Source organism: Filicampus tigris, chromosome 21 (assembly GCF_054856515.1).
Source record: "Filicampus tigris isolate MCC_2025a chromosome 21, RoL_Ftig_1.0, whole genome shotgun sequence".
NCBI lineage: Eukaryota > Metazoa > Chordata > Actinopteri > Syngnathiformes > Syngnathidae > Filicampus > Filicampus tigris.
Window position 1 is genome coordinate 7,753,915 of NC_141237.1, and position 18,304 is coordinate 7,772,218.

The 18,304-nt window shown below is 40.2% G+C and overlaps 1 protein-coding gene across 5 annotated transcripts in view; it reads left to right on the forward strand.

The window, feature by feature from the left end:
• Positions 1-8,963: 8,963 nt before the first annotated feature.
• Positions 8,964-18,304, forward strand: part of col11a1a (collagen, type XI, alpha 1a) — a 48,769-nt gene continuing 39,428 nt past the window's right edge. For all 5 annotated transcript variants that reach the window (XM_086020875.1, XM_086020871.1, XM_086020872.1 and 2 more), the window contains exons 1-4: positions 8,964-9,395; positions 13,162-13,326; positions 14,136-14,349; positions 16,507-16,669. In XM_086020875.1, coding sequence (XP_085877001.1) covers positions 9,281-9,395; positions 13,162-13,326; positions 14,136-14,349; positions 16,507-16,669 — 657 coding nt within the window. In that variant the 5' untranslated portion in view covers positions 8,964-9,280. The remainder of the gene's footprint in view (positions 9,396-13,161; positions 13,327-14,135; positions 14,350-16,506; positions 16,670-18,304) is intronic.

Consider the following 18,304-nt stretch of genomic DNA (forward strand, 5'->3'; position numbering starts at 1 on the left):
AACCACGTGTTGTCGGTAAGCAGCAAGTTTTACACTGTCTCCCCCTTTGTTCAAGAATGGAACAACACTGTCAGTTCATTTGTCCGGAGATTTAATATGCGGATCCGTATGGGCAGCAGAGAGCCCTTTGAGTGTTTATTCAACATCTTAGTGCGCCCTTGTCGTTCCCCTAAAGGTAACTTTATCGAAAAGCTGCTCATACGGCTTTCCATAGGTTTGTAGTAGCTAGTGATGTCTTCACTTATACTCATACAGATAAGAATGTGGGGTTCAATAAATGATTGAATGAATGAATAAAAAAAAAATAAAAAAACATAGATAAAACATTTAAAAATTAAAATTTGTTGAACCCACAATAACAATAAAATACATTCTAATTTATCTCTGTGACATTTATTCCTTAAACATAGATGTGTCTTTCAATATATTTGAATACTGTATACTATTCATTCATATATTTCAGTATTTCAATCCAAAAAGGACAATAATTGTCATAAAGTCATTCCAACCCTTTCCCTTCACTTTTCATTAGCAGAACAGTTTTATTGCCAATATTACTGTATGTGCAACACAAATTGGGAATTTGATTTAAAAATGTCATTTACATATAGACCAGGAAGTAAAAAGTGGGGTAAACGATCCGAGAGAGACAATGGACCCACCTCCTGCCTTTCTATTTACGTATACTAACTGGTCCTGGAAATTGGCATTTTATGCACTTTAATGTTGTTTTTAACCACCAGGTGTCAACCTCAGCACATGGAATATCAGCAGTAGCAGACGATATGCTCGACGTTTCAAGTTAATGGGTGCAAAAATAAAATAAAAATATGATCACCCGTGTTAGTCTCTCTCATGTACATAAGGGTCGAAAATAATGCACTGGCATCCAAATTTATTCATATAGTTCATTGTACATTAAATTGATTTATTAGGTAGTTTCCCAGTGCATGTTGCAAACATCTTATGGGCAAATTTTTAATTAGAAGCATCACTAAATGAGAATAGCAGGCCTATCTGCGCAGCCTGAAGTATTCTGCTTCCCCTCACCAAGCCTACAGAAAAACTCTGTAACACTTCTCAAGATGCCTCCAAATTCCTGGAGAAATGAAGCAATCTCTTTGAGGAGCGACGCAAGGGCATTCCTCATCAGGGGGACACAATGCCCCCTTTCACCGTGAACTGACTCAGAAATTTCACAGGTGATGGGAGGAACCGTGGACACTTGATCCTCCTTCTTCTATCCAACGTAACGCACTGAAGGGAAGGGAAGGGAAGGGAAGGGTTGAGATGCTGAAGGGGAGTGGCTGTGTGGGAGAGAGAGAGAATGAGGCCAGTGTAGATCTCTGGAGCGGCATGATTTAAAATAAATGAATGAATGAATAAATCAATAAATCAATAAATAAACAAATACATAAAATAATACACATATACAGCCAGAGAAGTTGTCACGACAATGATTTTCAAGGTGTAAAATGTATCAATTGAACCAGTGTGTGTGATGAGGCTGTGAGTCAAAGCAAATCCCAGCAACAATAAAGTTGAAATATGTTGTGGTAAAGAGATCTCACTATGAAAAGTGCAAAGCTTTGTACAAGAGACTTGAATATTGAGACATACCTTTGGACAAGCGCGTCAAAGTCATGGCTGGGAGAGGTTGGTGAGGAAGAACCAACACAACAACAAACCACACATTTTCTTCTGGATCATTATAAATATATTTGAATTATCAGTCTCACAAATGTTTTTCTGGATTGAGAGTACGGACAACTCCATATTTTATTCCATTCTCGATTCCGATCGGTGTAATGGACTCATAACCCCACTTGAACAAAAAAAAAAACAATTACAGACGCCTCCCTATTACTGGTGGTAAATGACACACCATCTCAGAATTCCAAAAGGGCTTTATTCTATTATTTATGATCCTTGTTTCTATTATAGCATGCATCATGTTTCCATTGATTTGATCTTTGAACCATTTCAAAAATATTTGAAAAAAGTCAAAATTCTACTTTGAAAGTGGGAGGTGGGGCCAGTTTATTTGTGCTGTTGAATATAAAAGCTGTGAAAGAACCATTTAATCAGGTGGAATGGACCAAAGCGCATTAGGTGGGCTTGCAGTATCAGACAGTCTTCCATCCATCCATCCATCCATCCATCCATCCATCCATCCAATTTGATTGATGAACATAGAATTTTCTCATCAAAATATAAAACATTTTCTGAACATTTTTTATTTATTTTACCCCCATTCTTGCCTCTTGCCTAAGACTTTCCCAAGCTCATTTACCCATTGGACGAAAGCATCAAGTACATAAGTGGATGTCAAAGGCAATAAATTATCTTTTTTTTTTTTTGGTCGATTTTGTCTGTCAGTTAGTGACAGTTACTGCATCTGGAATGATTTTTTTTTTTTTAATCCGTGATTGACCATGCAGCATCTCTGAATGAACTCTGTTAACCTTTAAGTGTCAACGGTGCATGAGTCAAAATGTCGTCTTACCGTATTTTACAAAATGTGGGCATTACACAGATGGTGCGCTACTGCCTTTCAGCGGTTGGCCGGTACATTTGAGAAGGGAGGATCTTATCAATCTTTTCAAAAGCGTTTTACTTTCACACTACGACGTGTGACACGTGGATGTCTTACGTGTGCCAAGTGGAGGACATAAAAGTAACAAGTAAGGCTCTGTATTAGCAAACGTTGAAAAAACAAACTCTCGCTCCTTCTCCCTCACACACACACACACGCTGATTTAAAAATGTAATTCCAATACATAAAAAAGAAATTCGACTATTTAAATAATGCCAATATGACAGATGCTCCCACAACTTTCGGTCAATTTTACTTCATTTTCAACTGTATGTAGGCCGACTGTATGTATAGACTGTGTGTGTCAAAGGACAGCATGAACGACATATTTATTCTGGTCCATAATACTTTATATTTGGAAAGACAAATATTGGATGTTTATAAAAGCAAATGTGTCGGCTTTGATAGTTTTGGAGAATCTCCTCCTTCTCCTTCAACAGGGCCCTGCAGTCTGTTCGACTGTACAGAGGGAAGGCTACAAGGCCCTAGACAGTCAAGTCAACTCGTGTCCAACCTCCAAGCTTTTAAATGGTCTCTTTCACCATTTGGAGCGATGAATGTGTTGGGTATTTCCAGCAGCCTTCATGGAAACTCTCAGGTCCTGAATACATCATATCAGCTGCAAATAGAGAAATTGTTCTCCTGGACGGGAGCTGGTTTGCTTTGAGTGGACCTAATTTTCAGGTTTTATCATATTCAGCTCAATTTTATCAAGAAATAGTTTGTGCTGCATAAACAGAATATATATTATGCCATTAAGACTTGAAATGCACCGAGCTAGATTTAACGCTTTCGAACGAAGCGCATTCCAAGGAGGCAGCCGCATCCCATCCTCTCCCTGCCTGTCTTCTTGACCCTGTGCATGTGAGTGTGTGTTTGACAAAGTCGAAGTGTCAGATTGGTGTGGAATGCCAAAAGGTACTTACTCGGGTCTCAAGTCTCCACTTTCCTCGCTCACTGAGCAGCTGTGATCCTCAAGCGCCAGCAGTTGTGAAGCGGAAGCATTCAAGTCGTGTTAATTGTTTGCAAAAATAGGAAGTTGGGTCTTTCATCGCTAAAGGTGGACATTTTTAGCATTTGTTTGCTATTCCTGCTGAAGTATATCGATAGATGAAGGGATAAACAAGGTGATTCATTTATAAAAAGGAAAGGAGACCCAAACGTATTATAAGAAGTGATGATGTGAAAAAAAAATACATAAATTGCTTCTGAAGGTTACGTTACTTAAATTTTCTTCTGGGATAAATATCCCATAAAAATCCCAAGTCAGACCATTCCCCGGACTACTTCTGTATCTAAAACACTCAGACATGTTGAAACGGAACTACAGTATTACATGCTTGTGTGAATGCAATCCAGCTTGATTCGTGCCATAAAAATGTAAAATCTGTCATACTGAAAAACACGTGAGGGCATCTGAGCCTCTTCTGGCCTACAGATGTTCCATATTGACAATCATCATTTCATTATAATCACATTGTCAGATTCTAGCAAAGTTAAAAGGCTTATTGCACATTCACATCCCCTTTATGCAAGTTTGTGCTTGTGTTCTTTGCCAGACAGAATGACTCAGAAACACTTGAGGGAATAAAAGCTCTACAAAGGACGAAGGAGGAGTTCAAAGCTAAAACAGATTAACGTGCATATGAGAAATAGGTAATTGCCTTGCTACTGCAGGACTTTGGATTCTCAATAAATTCAGTAGAAAAAATAGACCAAAAAATGAGCAAAATAATAAATGGTTACTGTCCGTTTTATCAGCACATCCTATTAGAATGTGTGTGAGTAAAAGCTGTTTCAATCAAACAGAATGTGAATGTGCACTTTAAAAACAGTTGGGTTAAAAATAACACAATTTTGGGTCAAAAATGAACCGATACACAAATTGGGTCAATTTGACCCACTTTCTTGCATTGTTTTTTTACAAAACAGCCTGGTCGGATCAGTCCTGTTTTGACCCAAAATTGTGTTATTTTTAACCCAACTGTTTTTAAAGTTCGATACAGTTAATGCATTTAGCAGCAAATAAATCGAAACAAATTTCTTTTGTGTAAATATTATTTCCAGTTCCCTTGTTGTGACTGCACGCTGTTGTCTGGAACTGTATGCAACCCAACAGCCCTTTGGTTTTCATGCTGTCTACAAACATGGAATGCGCTAACACTTTGCCCCCACTAGCTTAGCATGTTGGTACACAACTCAAAGGGTTATAATCTAAATACGCTTGTTAAATTGGAACAATTTTGTGGAGTTAGCATTTTATTCCCATGCTTGCTTGGTTTTCCCCAGGTACTGTGGTTTTCCTTCAAAACCCTCAAAAATATGCATGACTCCAAGATGTCCATAGGTGTGACTGTGAGCGTGTCCTCCACCTCTTACCTGAAATCTTCTGAGGCTCAAGTTACCCACGACGCTAATGAGGACAAGCAGTACAGCATATGAATGAATATGATTAATGGTGATGAGGGGCCACAAATGCCTCATTCTCTCATTGGGCAAGTTTAAACCAGTTCACGTTTACTTTTCTTTCTGGCCAAATATGTGGATAAACTTGAAGTAAACTGGTCAAGAAAAGTGTGCCGGAATCAAAAAAGTGTCACCCATTGTGGAAGACTGTCGAGGACGAAAGCAGGCTAGCAATCCTGGGTTGCGGCAGAATGCAAGGAATGTTACCTGCAGATTTGTACACCCTGGACCATCCAGCACGGTGATCACGTCGGAAGATTTGCAGAGTAACGACTCAGGGCCAACGTGAAATTATGTTAGCATAAAGAGCCGCAGTCCAACAGTAAACACTACCATTTGTGAAACTATTTCTTTCAATTGTGGGTTACCTAATTCATTTGGTTGATGAAATTTGACACATTGGGACATAATGCTGTATTATATTACTATATTGCTATTTGAATATTGCTAACATTGTAGCATTTTCGTCCCAGTCTTTGGACTGATCTCAGAGGAAGGTCTGAATTTTATTTGAGTGATGTTAGTGCCTTTCATTATATTTGCTATATGCTAATGTTTGGGACACCAAAGAAAGTAACACTAATAGAAAATTAAATGGCTAGTTTAGTGAGGTAAAACATTGCCAGGGTTGATCAAAAAATATGAATATTTCCAGCACATAATGTGACCATATAAGTCAATTATTGGTTGTGTGTTTTAAGAACATTATCTGCCTGTGTCATTGTTGTGTCTTATCAAATAGGCCTGTATTGGTTTATACATTTTTTTTAGAACACCAACCACCATTCCATTTTTGAAAATGTTATATTTTTCAAAAAGAACTAAGCAGGTAACCAACCAAGAGGAGGACACATTAATGAAACATAATCCAGTGTCATGGAAACAAAACTAGCGAAATGAAACTATTATCAGCTGCAGCCATCACTTTAAAATGAGTTCCAGCAGCAGCGTTCTCACACAGTAGGAGATTTCCAACTTTTGGAGACAAACAAACAGCTTGTTGCATGTCTGACGGCTAGACCGCCTCTTCCTCTCATGGCTTCAAAATTGGGCTGCTTCCCATTACAAAAAGCTGTGGTCCAGCCCTGCCCAACCTCATCTTCAAATCATGTGCTGTCTGTGACAAAGGCAGCCTGGTTTGAGTTTATGTGACCAATGAAAGCATACTTGAAGTACAGTAGTAGTGTGTGAAATCATAACACCTTCATAAGTTGTTTTGATTCAGCACCAATATATTGCCGATTTCATGTAATAATTCTTAAAGTATAACCAAAAAAGAAAAGGATATTATAACAAGCTAAAATATTTTGAAATCGTGTCATCAAAACGGAATATTTTATTGAAAAAAAAAACCAAAACTCTGGTGCCAAAGCGTTAATGAAATATGTGAATGTCCAAAAATAATATTAGCAAACCTTCTCTTGCTGCTACTAGACTGTGGACTGAAGTGAGAGCAGAGAAAGGGCTCTTTATACTCTCCCATGGGCAGTGTGTAAACAGTGACAGACAGTGACCGGTGACTGGCTTGAGCATGCCTGTGAAAAGTGCTTGTCCTGGGATACTCACACTCTCAATATATGGTTATTTATAAGATAGTAAAGTGGGAAAAAAAAAAAACAAGTGAGCATCATTTTACTATTCACTGAAATTAAGTTTGATTTTAATTTTATGTTTGGGATCTGGGTGACCAAAAACTGAGAGACTGGTGGGGACCCCATAAGTGTACCATCTTAAATGCCGCATAGGTCAGAAAGTGTAATCTTAACATGTGACAACATTGTGATAAATGGGTATAAACATATTACAAGACTTTAGCCATTCATAAGATCGCCATTTATAGGAAACAAGTGTGAAATTAAACAACCACATAAAGTGTGTGTAATTTACCCATCTCTGACAGAGTGACTGCCAGCAGGCTTTTAAAAAACATATAATATAATTAGTGCTGTCAAGCGATTCAAATTTCAAAACTAATTAATCGCAACATTTTCCATGATTGATCGCGATTAATCGTATTTTCCAACTACAATTTTTTATGAAGCTTGGAACCGATATTTTCTTGAGCAAAAAATGTGGAAAAAAAGTATATTTTGATCCAAAGACTGTTCTAATAGCTTTTTTTTTTTTAAATCCTCGAATACGATGCTTTTCCTGTAATATACAACAGTTGAAAGACATACCAAAGATGTATAACTAATATTGTATTTGAATTTGGCTTTGCAAAATACGAAAATTATTTTGGATTTCTCCAATGAGCCGACGAGCAACTTTTTAAAGTAAAACTATGTAAAAGTCTGTCTTCGTGGCGGTGACTCTCCTCTAAGTTTGGCTGCAAAGTGAGCAGAGGTCAGCTGCCACAGGAAGTACGGTAAATAAAACCGAGTTAACTGAGTTAATTTTTTTAATGCATTATAAAATTAAAATGAATCTCCATAGTTAACGCTTTTACTTTGACAGCCTTAAATATAATACATAAGAACTGCCCCACAATTAGTTTCTCCACCCATGACATGGCTGTGTGAATATCCAGAGCCATTTTCAAGCAATGGACAAAACTGGCAACTGCACTACACTGTCTGAAACGCTGTCAAAACCCAAAATAAAAAAATCCTCATTTAGTACTGTTGGGTGCACAGATTAGCTTAGGCTAACAGCGTCTGCTTCTGATAATTGGCACACACTTGATTGCACTGTGAAGTGGGGGTTGGGGATATTTGTGTTTGGCACAGATCCGCACACTAATTGACACGTGCAATTCAGCGGCTTAGTGATGCGGCACTGACTAAACACATGAAGATGCTTTTATTACCTTTATCGGTGCTCACTGTTTTTCCTCACACTTTTAATTTGAAGCCACTGGCTTGTTTCGTTCAGTCGCCTACCTCCACCTGCAGTCGTCATGGTAGTGAAGCTCGTACTTGCCATTGGCCCAACAATAGGCTACATGGCGGCTTGTCCAGATCAGTATTCAGTTTTTGTGTTGTTTTTCTATTGTGGTGTCCTGTGAGATTTTTTCCAATGTAGAACGGGTGCTGTGGGTCAAATTGGGAAACACTGTACATATGAAACAAACAAACAGTGTATTGCGAAATTGTAACTGACCAACTAAATTGCTATCTTATTAAGTCCACATGAAAGTATAGCAGACTTGTGAGCTGACTTGTAATTTCTTAACTCATGCGCTGACATGATGTTTTATTATGACCAGACATTTCATCGCAGCAAATGGACTCTGCTTTTATAGCTTGGGGGCATAACGGACTAAACATCTGATACTGTTTTCACTTGAAACTAAGAGCCAAGTCAGAGCCATCCCTTTCCCAATGTCCAAGCAACCTAAAATGGAGTGAACTGTCTCTTAAAAACATGAAATTTAGATTTAATCAGATTAACCTTCCCTCAAGGTTGTCCAAATGTATGTTTTGATCAAAATTCTGCTTTTTCCAACTATGATTTATATACAAATGAAATCCATCACTGAGCTATATAAAACATGCACAATAATGTTTGGGGTCATGGAACTTCCAACTATTTTCGCTATTGTCTGTCATTATGTCATTATAAAGGTATATCAGTTGGAGAGCTGTATTAAGTAAATTACAATGATAACTTTGAAATGACACCGATATAGTGGTATTGATTCAATTAACGGTCTGCTATTGTGTTGGCTGCAACAATAATGTCAATTTAAGATGATCATATCGCCCGTTGCGTCAATAAATATCTTAGCGATGCATTTCTCAGCCACCACGATGCTCTCCTTTACAGCTCCTTGACAACTTTGCCCGTGTTTATCTTTCCTCTTTCCTCAGACGCACTGCGCCGAGAGAGAGCCGCGAGGCGCGTTGTGAGGCTGATGGGTGGGCCCACAGGAGAATTTCCAGCCCCGTGATTTGCTAATCGGGTGCTGGTTGCCTTGTCATTCCCCCCTCTGTAAATGTAGCTCTGGTTTGTGGATTTTGCCCAGCCCTCCTGCCCGTGTACTCACCAAGTGTAGCGACTGCAGTCGGTGCGCTTCGGTTAAAGCCCGACTACCCTCACTGGGAAGCTGGGCACTGGAAAGGAGGATCGGGGGGCCTCGTGGTGGCTGACAGAAGAGGCGTAGAACTCATCACATATGGCTTCTTTGTAGCACAGTTTCCATCATCACTTGGGATTGTGGAAGGGACGTCACTTAGAAATCACCTTGAAGTCTCCCCCAAAGTTTAATTGACGACTATGGAGATGCAGAGGTGGTCCACAAGGTGGAAAACGAAAAGGTGGCTTATGGATTCCTCTGTAGCTGCATTTGTTACGTTAACCCTGGTTCTACAGACTACCAGTGTCTCAGCAGGTAAGAATACTGGCACCTTTCAAAAAAAAAAAAAAAAAAAATCACACCTGAGGCATGCAAGTTGCGCCCCATTTAAAAGCCACGTTGGAAATCGGTGCGTTATGCTGACTTGTGCGCATGGCGTTTTTGGATTTATACGCAAGGATGGAAAAGCGCTCGCCCAACGCTGGGACGTCCACCTCGCCGAATTAAGTCATCCTCAAGCACTTGGATGTACAATGCTCAAGAGTGTCCAGCAGTCAACTTAACACTTGAAACGGAGTTCTTTGTCTAATCGCAACTGGTGTAGGCTTTGTGGGCATTTCATGCTTGATTGATTGGTGATGTGCAGCATGTTGCTAATCAAATGCATTGTGTGTATTTTTGCGGTCTGTTGATCATAATTACTTTCAATCATCAGCTATGGCATAGTGAGTGATGATTTAGTGTAAGAAGTTTTGATAAGAGTAGAAAACTCCAAAATATCTGCAGGGGGCTCGTTGGCCAGACAGGGTCACCCTATCACCACACTGGCCTGGTCCACACTGAAGGCCACCCCACACCCTCCCCAACCACCAGCCTAACCCAACCCCCCACGCCCCCCCCCTCGGTGCCAAGCTCTTCTTCCACTCATCTTTGCACTTAGATGTTTTTTCGCTGGGCCTACTGGGCGATGTGTGTCTTGTGTGGGAATGCTCCCCCTCTAAGTAGTGAGCAGTTATTTGATAATGGTCCTTGTTGCACTTCCCTATGATTTCAAAGCCTTCAAAGAGCTGCAGCCATGTATACAGGCTGAGTTGACAGCCGCAAAGGCCGCAACTCGCAGGGTTTGGAAGTATCATTGGCTCACTTCACTTCTGCATTTACGGAGAAGTGATGAATTAGTTTATCTTAGTTTAGCTCTTGGACTTGATATTGACTCCATAGGTGTCAATAGAACAGAATTTTACACTTGTAATCACCAGTATTGTCTCCTTTCAAAACTCATCATTACAATCTTTTTTTTTTTTTTTTTTTTTTTTTTTTTAATGAAGTGTGGTCAGAGTCTACCTGTAGAGGTTCTTCATGACAATCGAAGCTATTTCTGCAGGGTGCCCTCTCCATCTAGCAGTGTACTGACACGTTTTCTCAGCCCCCGGGGCGCAGGTTCAGATGTGCATTCCACAAGACAAAGCTAGCATTTTCAGAGTCCTCTGCACATAATGCGTTCAAGCAGGAAACAACAGCTAATCAACGCCTCGTTTTACCTTTCCTAGAGGTGTTACCTAAAATCAGGAAAAATTGGATCTTTTGAATATCACTGACATTTTCAGAAATGCAATAACGATCTTTTATTTTAAAATGTTGACATATATGAATTTACATTAATATGGAGGACTCCACTAAAGTGGTTTAATGAAGGGAAACTTATGTAGGTAGACATTTCCTTGGTATAACACCTGCATGAAGCTGTCTTGTTTACAGAAGGAGAGTGGGTGAGGAGAAAGGGGGGTATAGACATAGAGACATTCTTGTAGAAGATATTATTGGAGTCTCAGGGAGCTGCAGGTGAAAAGGTCCTCCTTCATTTACTTGCCAATTTCTGTAAAGATGTACAGGCTGGAAATGACAGCGGTTACAATCAGGTTTTTCATGTGCCGAGGTGTTTTGTGGTTCTCCTGCGATGAGAAAGCTGATAGCGGTGATTACACCTGTAACGGGCATGATATCAAATTTGTCCAACAGTGATGCGTCATATCACCCCTCCCCTTCTCAGCGTGTCTACGATTTGCATAAGGATGTCTGAGTAATAGAGGACGTCTTGCCATTTGTTTCTCTCCTCCAGCCTGCTCAGAGAGTCCACCCTTAAATGCCATCTGAGCTCTGTTGGTCGCGCCTCAGTGTTAACTCACACCAGTGCATCAGATGCACTCTTAAAATTTCAGCACACTCATTGTGCCACCTTAATACTGCAGATAGTCATTATTGACATTTTCTCAGCACCAAAGTGTGAGGGCTAAATCGCCACATCTGGATGAAGCGAGCGGTGGAGTTTGAACAGAGAGCAACTCTGCAGGAGCTCACAATAATTTCCTCAGTTCACTCTCCAAAGTAAGTAAACGGTCCATCCTCAGTTACAATCTTCCGTGATGAGATCCTTCCTTTTGCCTTGAGCTGGCGTGTTTTGCATTTGCTCTCTATAGCAGGGTGAGATATTTACTTTCTTGGGACCCAAACTCAAAATCGTGCATTCCCAATACATCATCAAAGTGTGCCAAGTTAATACAAATGCATACAGACATGAAAATCTATGACCCCCCCCCCCCCCCCAAAAAAAAATGTCCGGTCTTTACACGAAAGCTTCTATAATTCTGTTGGTTTGGGAGTGAAAACCCCTTTTTGTTATTCAGACCGTGTGAGTGGCAATTGATCCAACACCAGTTGTATGAACCACTACAATTTGAATATGAAATAAGTCCTGGGATGTTGTTATCTTGAACGCGGTTGGAGCCCGTTTTCATTCAAAACGTTTCAATATTTACATTAGGACGGGGTCTTTTTGTCTGACAATGTCATGCATCAGGCTAGATGAAAGGTACAGAAAGTAACCATTTGAGGCTGAGTCATGTGCTCAAATCTGCCAAATCTCAAATAAGGATAATGTGCATTGAGTACACATGATCCCATGCTGCTCTTTGAGAAGTGCTGGCGGCACCCGTCATATTGTGCACCGGGATTAGATTCATGTTGAAACAGAGACTTGTGCCCAAACCACATGCTTTTGTGAAGAGAATAGCAAAGATCCCCTTGTATTCGCTAGTTAAAGAGACCCAGGGATTAAACCCGCACATGCCAACCAAAAAGGGGGTAGTGCTTTTCATTTACAGGGTTTGTAGTATTTTTCACAGAGTTGACTTCTGAATTGGCTACGTGCATATAAAAAACCCTCGATGGATAAGCGTGGTTTGTTTATAGGATGATCCGCCAACTTTGTTTACACAGAGAGGTTGTTTGTTGTTGATTCTGGCCTTCCTCCACTGGCTCCCAGTGCATTTTAGCATTCATGTTAAGTTGCTTCTTTTTGTTTACAAGTCTTTAAATGGCCTCGCCTCGGCGTACTTCTCCGAGCTCCTCCAGTCCTACGCACTTTCCGAGGTGCCGAGGACTAAGCGGTGTCTCAAGGGGATCGGGCCTTTTCTGTTGCTAATCCTTCCCTTTGCGATGACGTTCCATTAAATATTAGGCTAGCCCCCTCTCTGTCCATTTTTTTGTATTGTATTGTTTTGTTTTGAAAAAGAAGCAAGGCCATAGTGCTTTCACATGGGTCTCAGTGGGCATGGCTGTGCCACATAGTGCTCCTTTATGCGCAGGGCACCAGATGGAAGGGAATAGAAAACTCGAGGAGACTCTTATCCAGGTAAACCTACACTGGTGCAAGAATAGAGCTCAGTTGGCACATTGTTTATTTTGCCCTATGGGTGCCCTTGCAGATTTCCAGGAAAACAGGAGTGAGATGTTTCGGGTTGTTTTGCCGTCTGAGAAATGTCTTAATATATTAACTCTGCAAAATTGTAACATTTTCAGTGTAGGCTTGTATTAGTGTCTGTGTGGGTTTAATGGTAAAACACTGCTTTGCTGATTCTTTCTAGGGTGATAGAGTCATTTTCGTGGGACTACCTTTTCATTACTCCTTGTACAACTTGAATATGAATAGAATTTAAATATATTATGAACTCACACAGTGGTTTTAATCAACACAAAAGCAGTAGTAAGACCTAACTGATGTTTCATTTGCGTCTCTTCACAGCACAGCAAGTGGATGTGCTCAAAGTATTAGATTTTCAAAATTACCCAGAAGGAGTGACAAAAGCATCAGGATTTTGCACAAACCGAAGAGCATCAAAGCCGGACGCTGCTTACAGAGTTGGCAAGCAGGTCCAGATCAGTGCCCCCACCACACAGCTATTCCCTGGTAAGATACACTACTAATTCTTTCACCTCTATCTGCTGACTTTTATTGAAAATGTGAACGTCAACCCAAACATATTTTTTTCTCCTATATGTTCTATACAGGCCCACTAGTTGAAACAAGGAATTCTGATTAATTTTGCATTTGTGGAATATGAATTAAGCAGCAAAATTCATCCTTTTTAGCCATCTCAGGGGGCGTCCATTTTGTCACTTCTGTCGACCGACAATGACATCACAGATGCTAAGGGCTCAGATAACAACAAATCACAGCTCACCTGTTTTCCGATGCTGAGCCATGATTGGTCGAGCCCTGAGCAACTGTGATGTTATTTTCAGTCGACAAAAGTGACAAAAATGGCCGTCCCCCCGAGATACAGTACAATACAATACAGTACAATTTTATTCATATGGCTAAAAATGAGTGGATTTCTCATATTCTACAAACACAAAATTAATCAGAATGCCTTGTTTCCACTAGTGGGCCTGCATAGAACATATTCTGGAAAAAAAATATGTTTGGGTTGACTTCCCCTTTAAAAAAGAATAATGATGACAACTTGTCTTTTCATTGGCATATAGAAACCAGGAAGTAGGCTCCCCAGCTAATTGTTAACAAGCAAGTGAACAAACAGGAGCCAATATTGTGCTTGATATATTTGTATATTTTAGCATTGCTAAAACAACAAATCATATTTGGGTCTCGGATTTTTCTGCATCCAAGGAGCAAACAATCTGGATTTGTGAAACAAAAGGACTAATGAATTAATCTGATTCCTCGCAACACCCACAATAACTTGTCTCCCTTTCCAGAAGGTGTTTTCCCTGAGGACTTCTCCATCTTGACTACGGTGCGCCCCAAGTCTGGCCTCCAGTCCTTCCTTCTGTCTATTTACAACGAGCAGGGGGTCCAGCAGCTGGGGATTGAAGTGGGACGCTCACCTGTCTTTCTGTATGAGGATCAGAATGGCAAGCCTGCCCCGGAGGACTACCCTCTGTTCCGTACACTGAACCTTGCCGATGGAAAGTACGTCAAATCCTGAACATTTCCATAATCATACACAAAAACACACTTAGAGTGATACGACTTGAACCTCATGCAGAGGGAGTCAGTGTCGAAAATCTGCAGGGAGTGCTAGAACATATCGATATTAGAAATATATACTGATAGAAGAATGTAATTAGACTTTCAAAACTGCTTTTATCTGAGTATAACCAAACTATTGCTAGAATACTTAGATATTTCCAATTCATGGTAATAATTTACACAATCACGACAGGTTCATTTGAAGTATTACATCATTCAAAATCAAACGTTTTTTTAGCCTATCCTCTACCATGGTTTGGATCAGTATATTGGTAATCTGTACATTGTTGAATCGTAAATGTAGGTTATACACTACACAGGCATTGAGTCCAGTTATGCCGCATTTTTTTTCAATTTAACTCATAGAAGTCTTCATCCACATATACAGTCATGTACATGCTGACAAAAAAGTGTTCAGAAGAATATTTTTTTGCCAGCACCAACTGGCATGTGAAAATTGGCTGTTTTGTGAATGGTGATGGTTTGAGTAATATTACTAAGTGCAAAAGAAAAAAAAAAAAATTCTCATTTTTATGAGGCATTATCATGTAAAAAGTCTGAGACACTTTCTGATCCCCAGTGGTTTTGCTCTTTTGGATTAAAAAAAAAAAAAAAGCAATGGAGATCTACCCATTGATGCACCCTAGGTGCCCATCACTGGATTATCCATCTCATCGGGGGGTTTTGGGCACAGAGACAGGCGAGGGACGCTGGATTACAGGGGCACAGCAGGGATTGCAGTGGGCAACCTGACCTCATCCATGAACTCACTGCCTCTGTTATTTTAGAGGGAGTGCTGGAGGAGGCTGTGCCCCCCCCCCCCCACCCCCAACCCTTTTACCTCTTGGATTACCTCACCCAACCAGGAACAGTGCTTATAACCTTTTAGCATAAAACTGATTATATGCTCCCGGGTTCAGAAATCCTCGAGTTCTCACAAAGAGCTTTGCCTGAGCTGACATGAACTCTTGTGCAGGGATAAGGGAGAATAAATAAACAAAAAGGCCGGTGAGAAATTAATACATTTTCAGGATGGTGTATGGTGCCTTAAAGTGTTTGTGTAAAGTCGCGCGTACTGTTCAGGAGCGTTCACTAGAATTGTTGAATTGAGAATGACATTTTAGTTCAAATGGCATGAAAACTCAGACTTTTGGAAACAGTGATGCAGACATCCTTGCCCGCTTCCTAATTAGGTGTTATCAGTTGAAAATGGTCATCATATGTGAGAGCAGTCTCCATCTTGTGAAACAAAACACACTAAGACAGTTAATACTTGTCAAGTCTAAACATTTTCCATTTTAAGAAGCATCTTTTTCAGTCATTAATAGTTCTGAGTTTGGACATTTGGGTGCAGATATGCTCATTTGACTCATTAATTTGAGTTTCTTTTCCATTACATATGTAATGCAACAGTTTCTCAAAGTTGATTCAAACCCATTGAAGTTCGCCTTCGCTTTTCTACCCTATAATGTGACAGGTAATCCTTCCGGCTGCCTAGCTAAGCCTGGAGAGAGCAGTGCGGCACTTTTATTTTCCTCTAAACTGTATTGCTCTAACGTGTCTGTATAAGTCTTGTTCATGACTTATTGAAGATTTATGAGAGGAAATAAAGTCATACATGATCAGATATGTATCTGTGATTAATACCTCGTGTACTCCGGCTTAAACCTTCATTGGTGCCAAGTCTCATCTTCCAGCCCAGAACAATGTTTTGACTGTATGCCTCCTGCTCTGGTGAGGCAGGTCTTCCTGGATTCTGACACACACTTTCCACAATGTTCACCATGTCTGTCATACCGAGTAACCCAGAAGGAGGATTAAGTTTGGAGTTTAATGAGTGTAATCCTGTGTTAAACAGGGCCAAAGTGTGGGGGCAAGAATGCGGTCCACTGTTGCCTGGTATGCAATAGCTCTTAAGCGCAGTGGTAAACGGTCCAAAGTGGAAGGAGGTGTCATACTCACGTGTGACCCCAGTTAGTCCGTTGCATCTCGAGATGTTCCTTAGCAAAAGAAATGATTTTTTTTGCCCATTGAATGAGAGCGGATGTATTTTCGTACTGATCTTCCATACTTTGTTGTCATTTTGCTTTTCAACAGGTGGCATCGTGTTGCTATTAGTGTGGAGAAAAAGACAGTCACCATCATTGTGGACTGCGAGAAGAAGATCACCAAGCCTCTCCTCAGAAGTGAGCAGACCTCCATCAGCACCAATGGCATTACTGTCTTTGGCACCAGAATCCTTGATGAGGAATTTTTCCAGGTAACATTTTTACATTAATACTATTGCCAAGTAAACATGGTATAGGTGAAGGCACTTTTCATATTTACAGTTTATGAGAGTAGTGAGGCCACATATCTGTGCGTTGGCTGGGTCGTTTGCTTTTGAATGTATGGTGTTGTTTCTGATTATATTTCAGTGTCTGGCCAAATCATATTTGCGTTTGCTTGTTTAATCGATCTGTTTTGTGATGCTGACGTGGGCTCTCGATAAACTTCTAACAGTTTTAGTTAAGTACTGCAGAATTCTTGAAAGTGTCCACTTTGCAGCTTGACTTGTTAGATTGTGTTTGGGAATTATTGAAAATCTGTAAAATTGCATCACTTCAAAGCAAATTGGATGAAATGACCAAGCAATGATATGTTGGTATTAGCTTAATAGTATTTTGTTTTTGAAGTGGATTGTTTTGATGAAGATAAAATGTCTTACTGTTATAGTTGGCTAGCGCTCATACTAGTCATTGTGCTACTATGACTACTACTGCTATAAGGAAAGTAGCACGTTCAAACACTATCATTGTTTTGAACCGAAATGGGTAGATTGGGATGTACAGTACATTTATACTACACTCCCTTTGACAAAATGTAATGCAGTATTTGGGCCTTGAGAAATCAGTGTAGTTGGACCTCTTGCTTGCATTCATTCTGGGGAATTGTGCGAAAAACTGTTTAAGCATAACCTGATAAGACCACAGAATTGGCCAGGTTAAAGACAATAAAACACATCTAAATAAAACATGTAAGTGTAACAAAAGTAATTGTCATTGTTTTAACCAAAAAAACAGCTTAATGTTCTACTGTACATGTTTTATTGCATCTATCAACTTAGTTCCGAGCTCACATGTATTAATTCGGTTAGTACAGTATGTGAGTGCTTTAAATGGTTCAATAGGCTGTTGCAGTCTTGGTAACTCTTTCGGGGTTATGTGAGGAGAGAGGGGTGAAGAACAATTAAATAATGGAAATGACACCCTTGGACATCTCTGGTGGGAAGGAAAGGTCACAGAAAGGCTACGTCTGCTTATGAGAGAGGCCCGGTTTGTTTACGGGCAGCCATTATGAGGACGCCATTTTTGAAAGAATTGCTTGTATCTTCGGTATGCCTCCTCTTTGCCATTGGGACACAGAGAGCCTTAAATCTGCTGCGTTTGTTCCTATCCCAATCAATAAAGGCGATCTGGGCTGAATTTATTTAAAACCCTGGTTTTTATAAGCTTTCATATCCCGTCAGTTTTGATTACCTTTATGAAAGGGCCCTGAAAGCAGCATCTGAATGAAACAGTGTGCGCAGTCAGAGGCTGACAAAGTGGACGCGCTGAAAATAGGAGCCATAAGTCCGCCAACAGGGTCTTCGCTGTGTGGTTTTTGGAACAGGTTTCCTGTCTGTTCTCTGTCCCTGCTCTCTGCACAAATCCACAGGGCCCATTGCATGCTGGGATGTAAAGGGAAAGGAAATACCGAAGTCTTAAGCATACACACGCTTACAATGAGAAAATAAACAGTGAAAGCAGTTGGCTCAAACTATTTTTGCTCGTCACAAGGATTGGGGTCTGAGCCTCAGTGATGCCTTTCTGTGGTGTAAATGACAAGTGCATGGTAAATACGTCACGTCAATAGT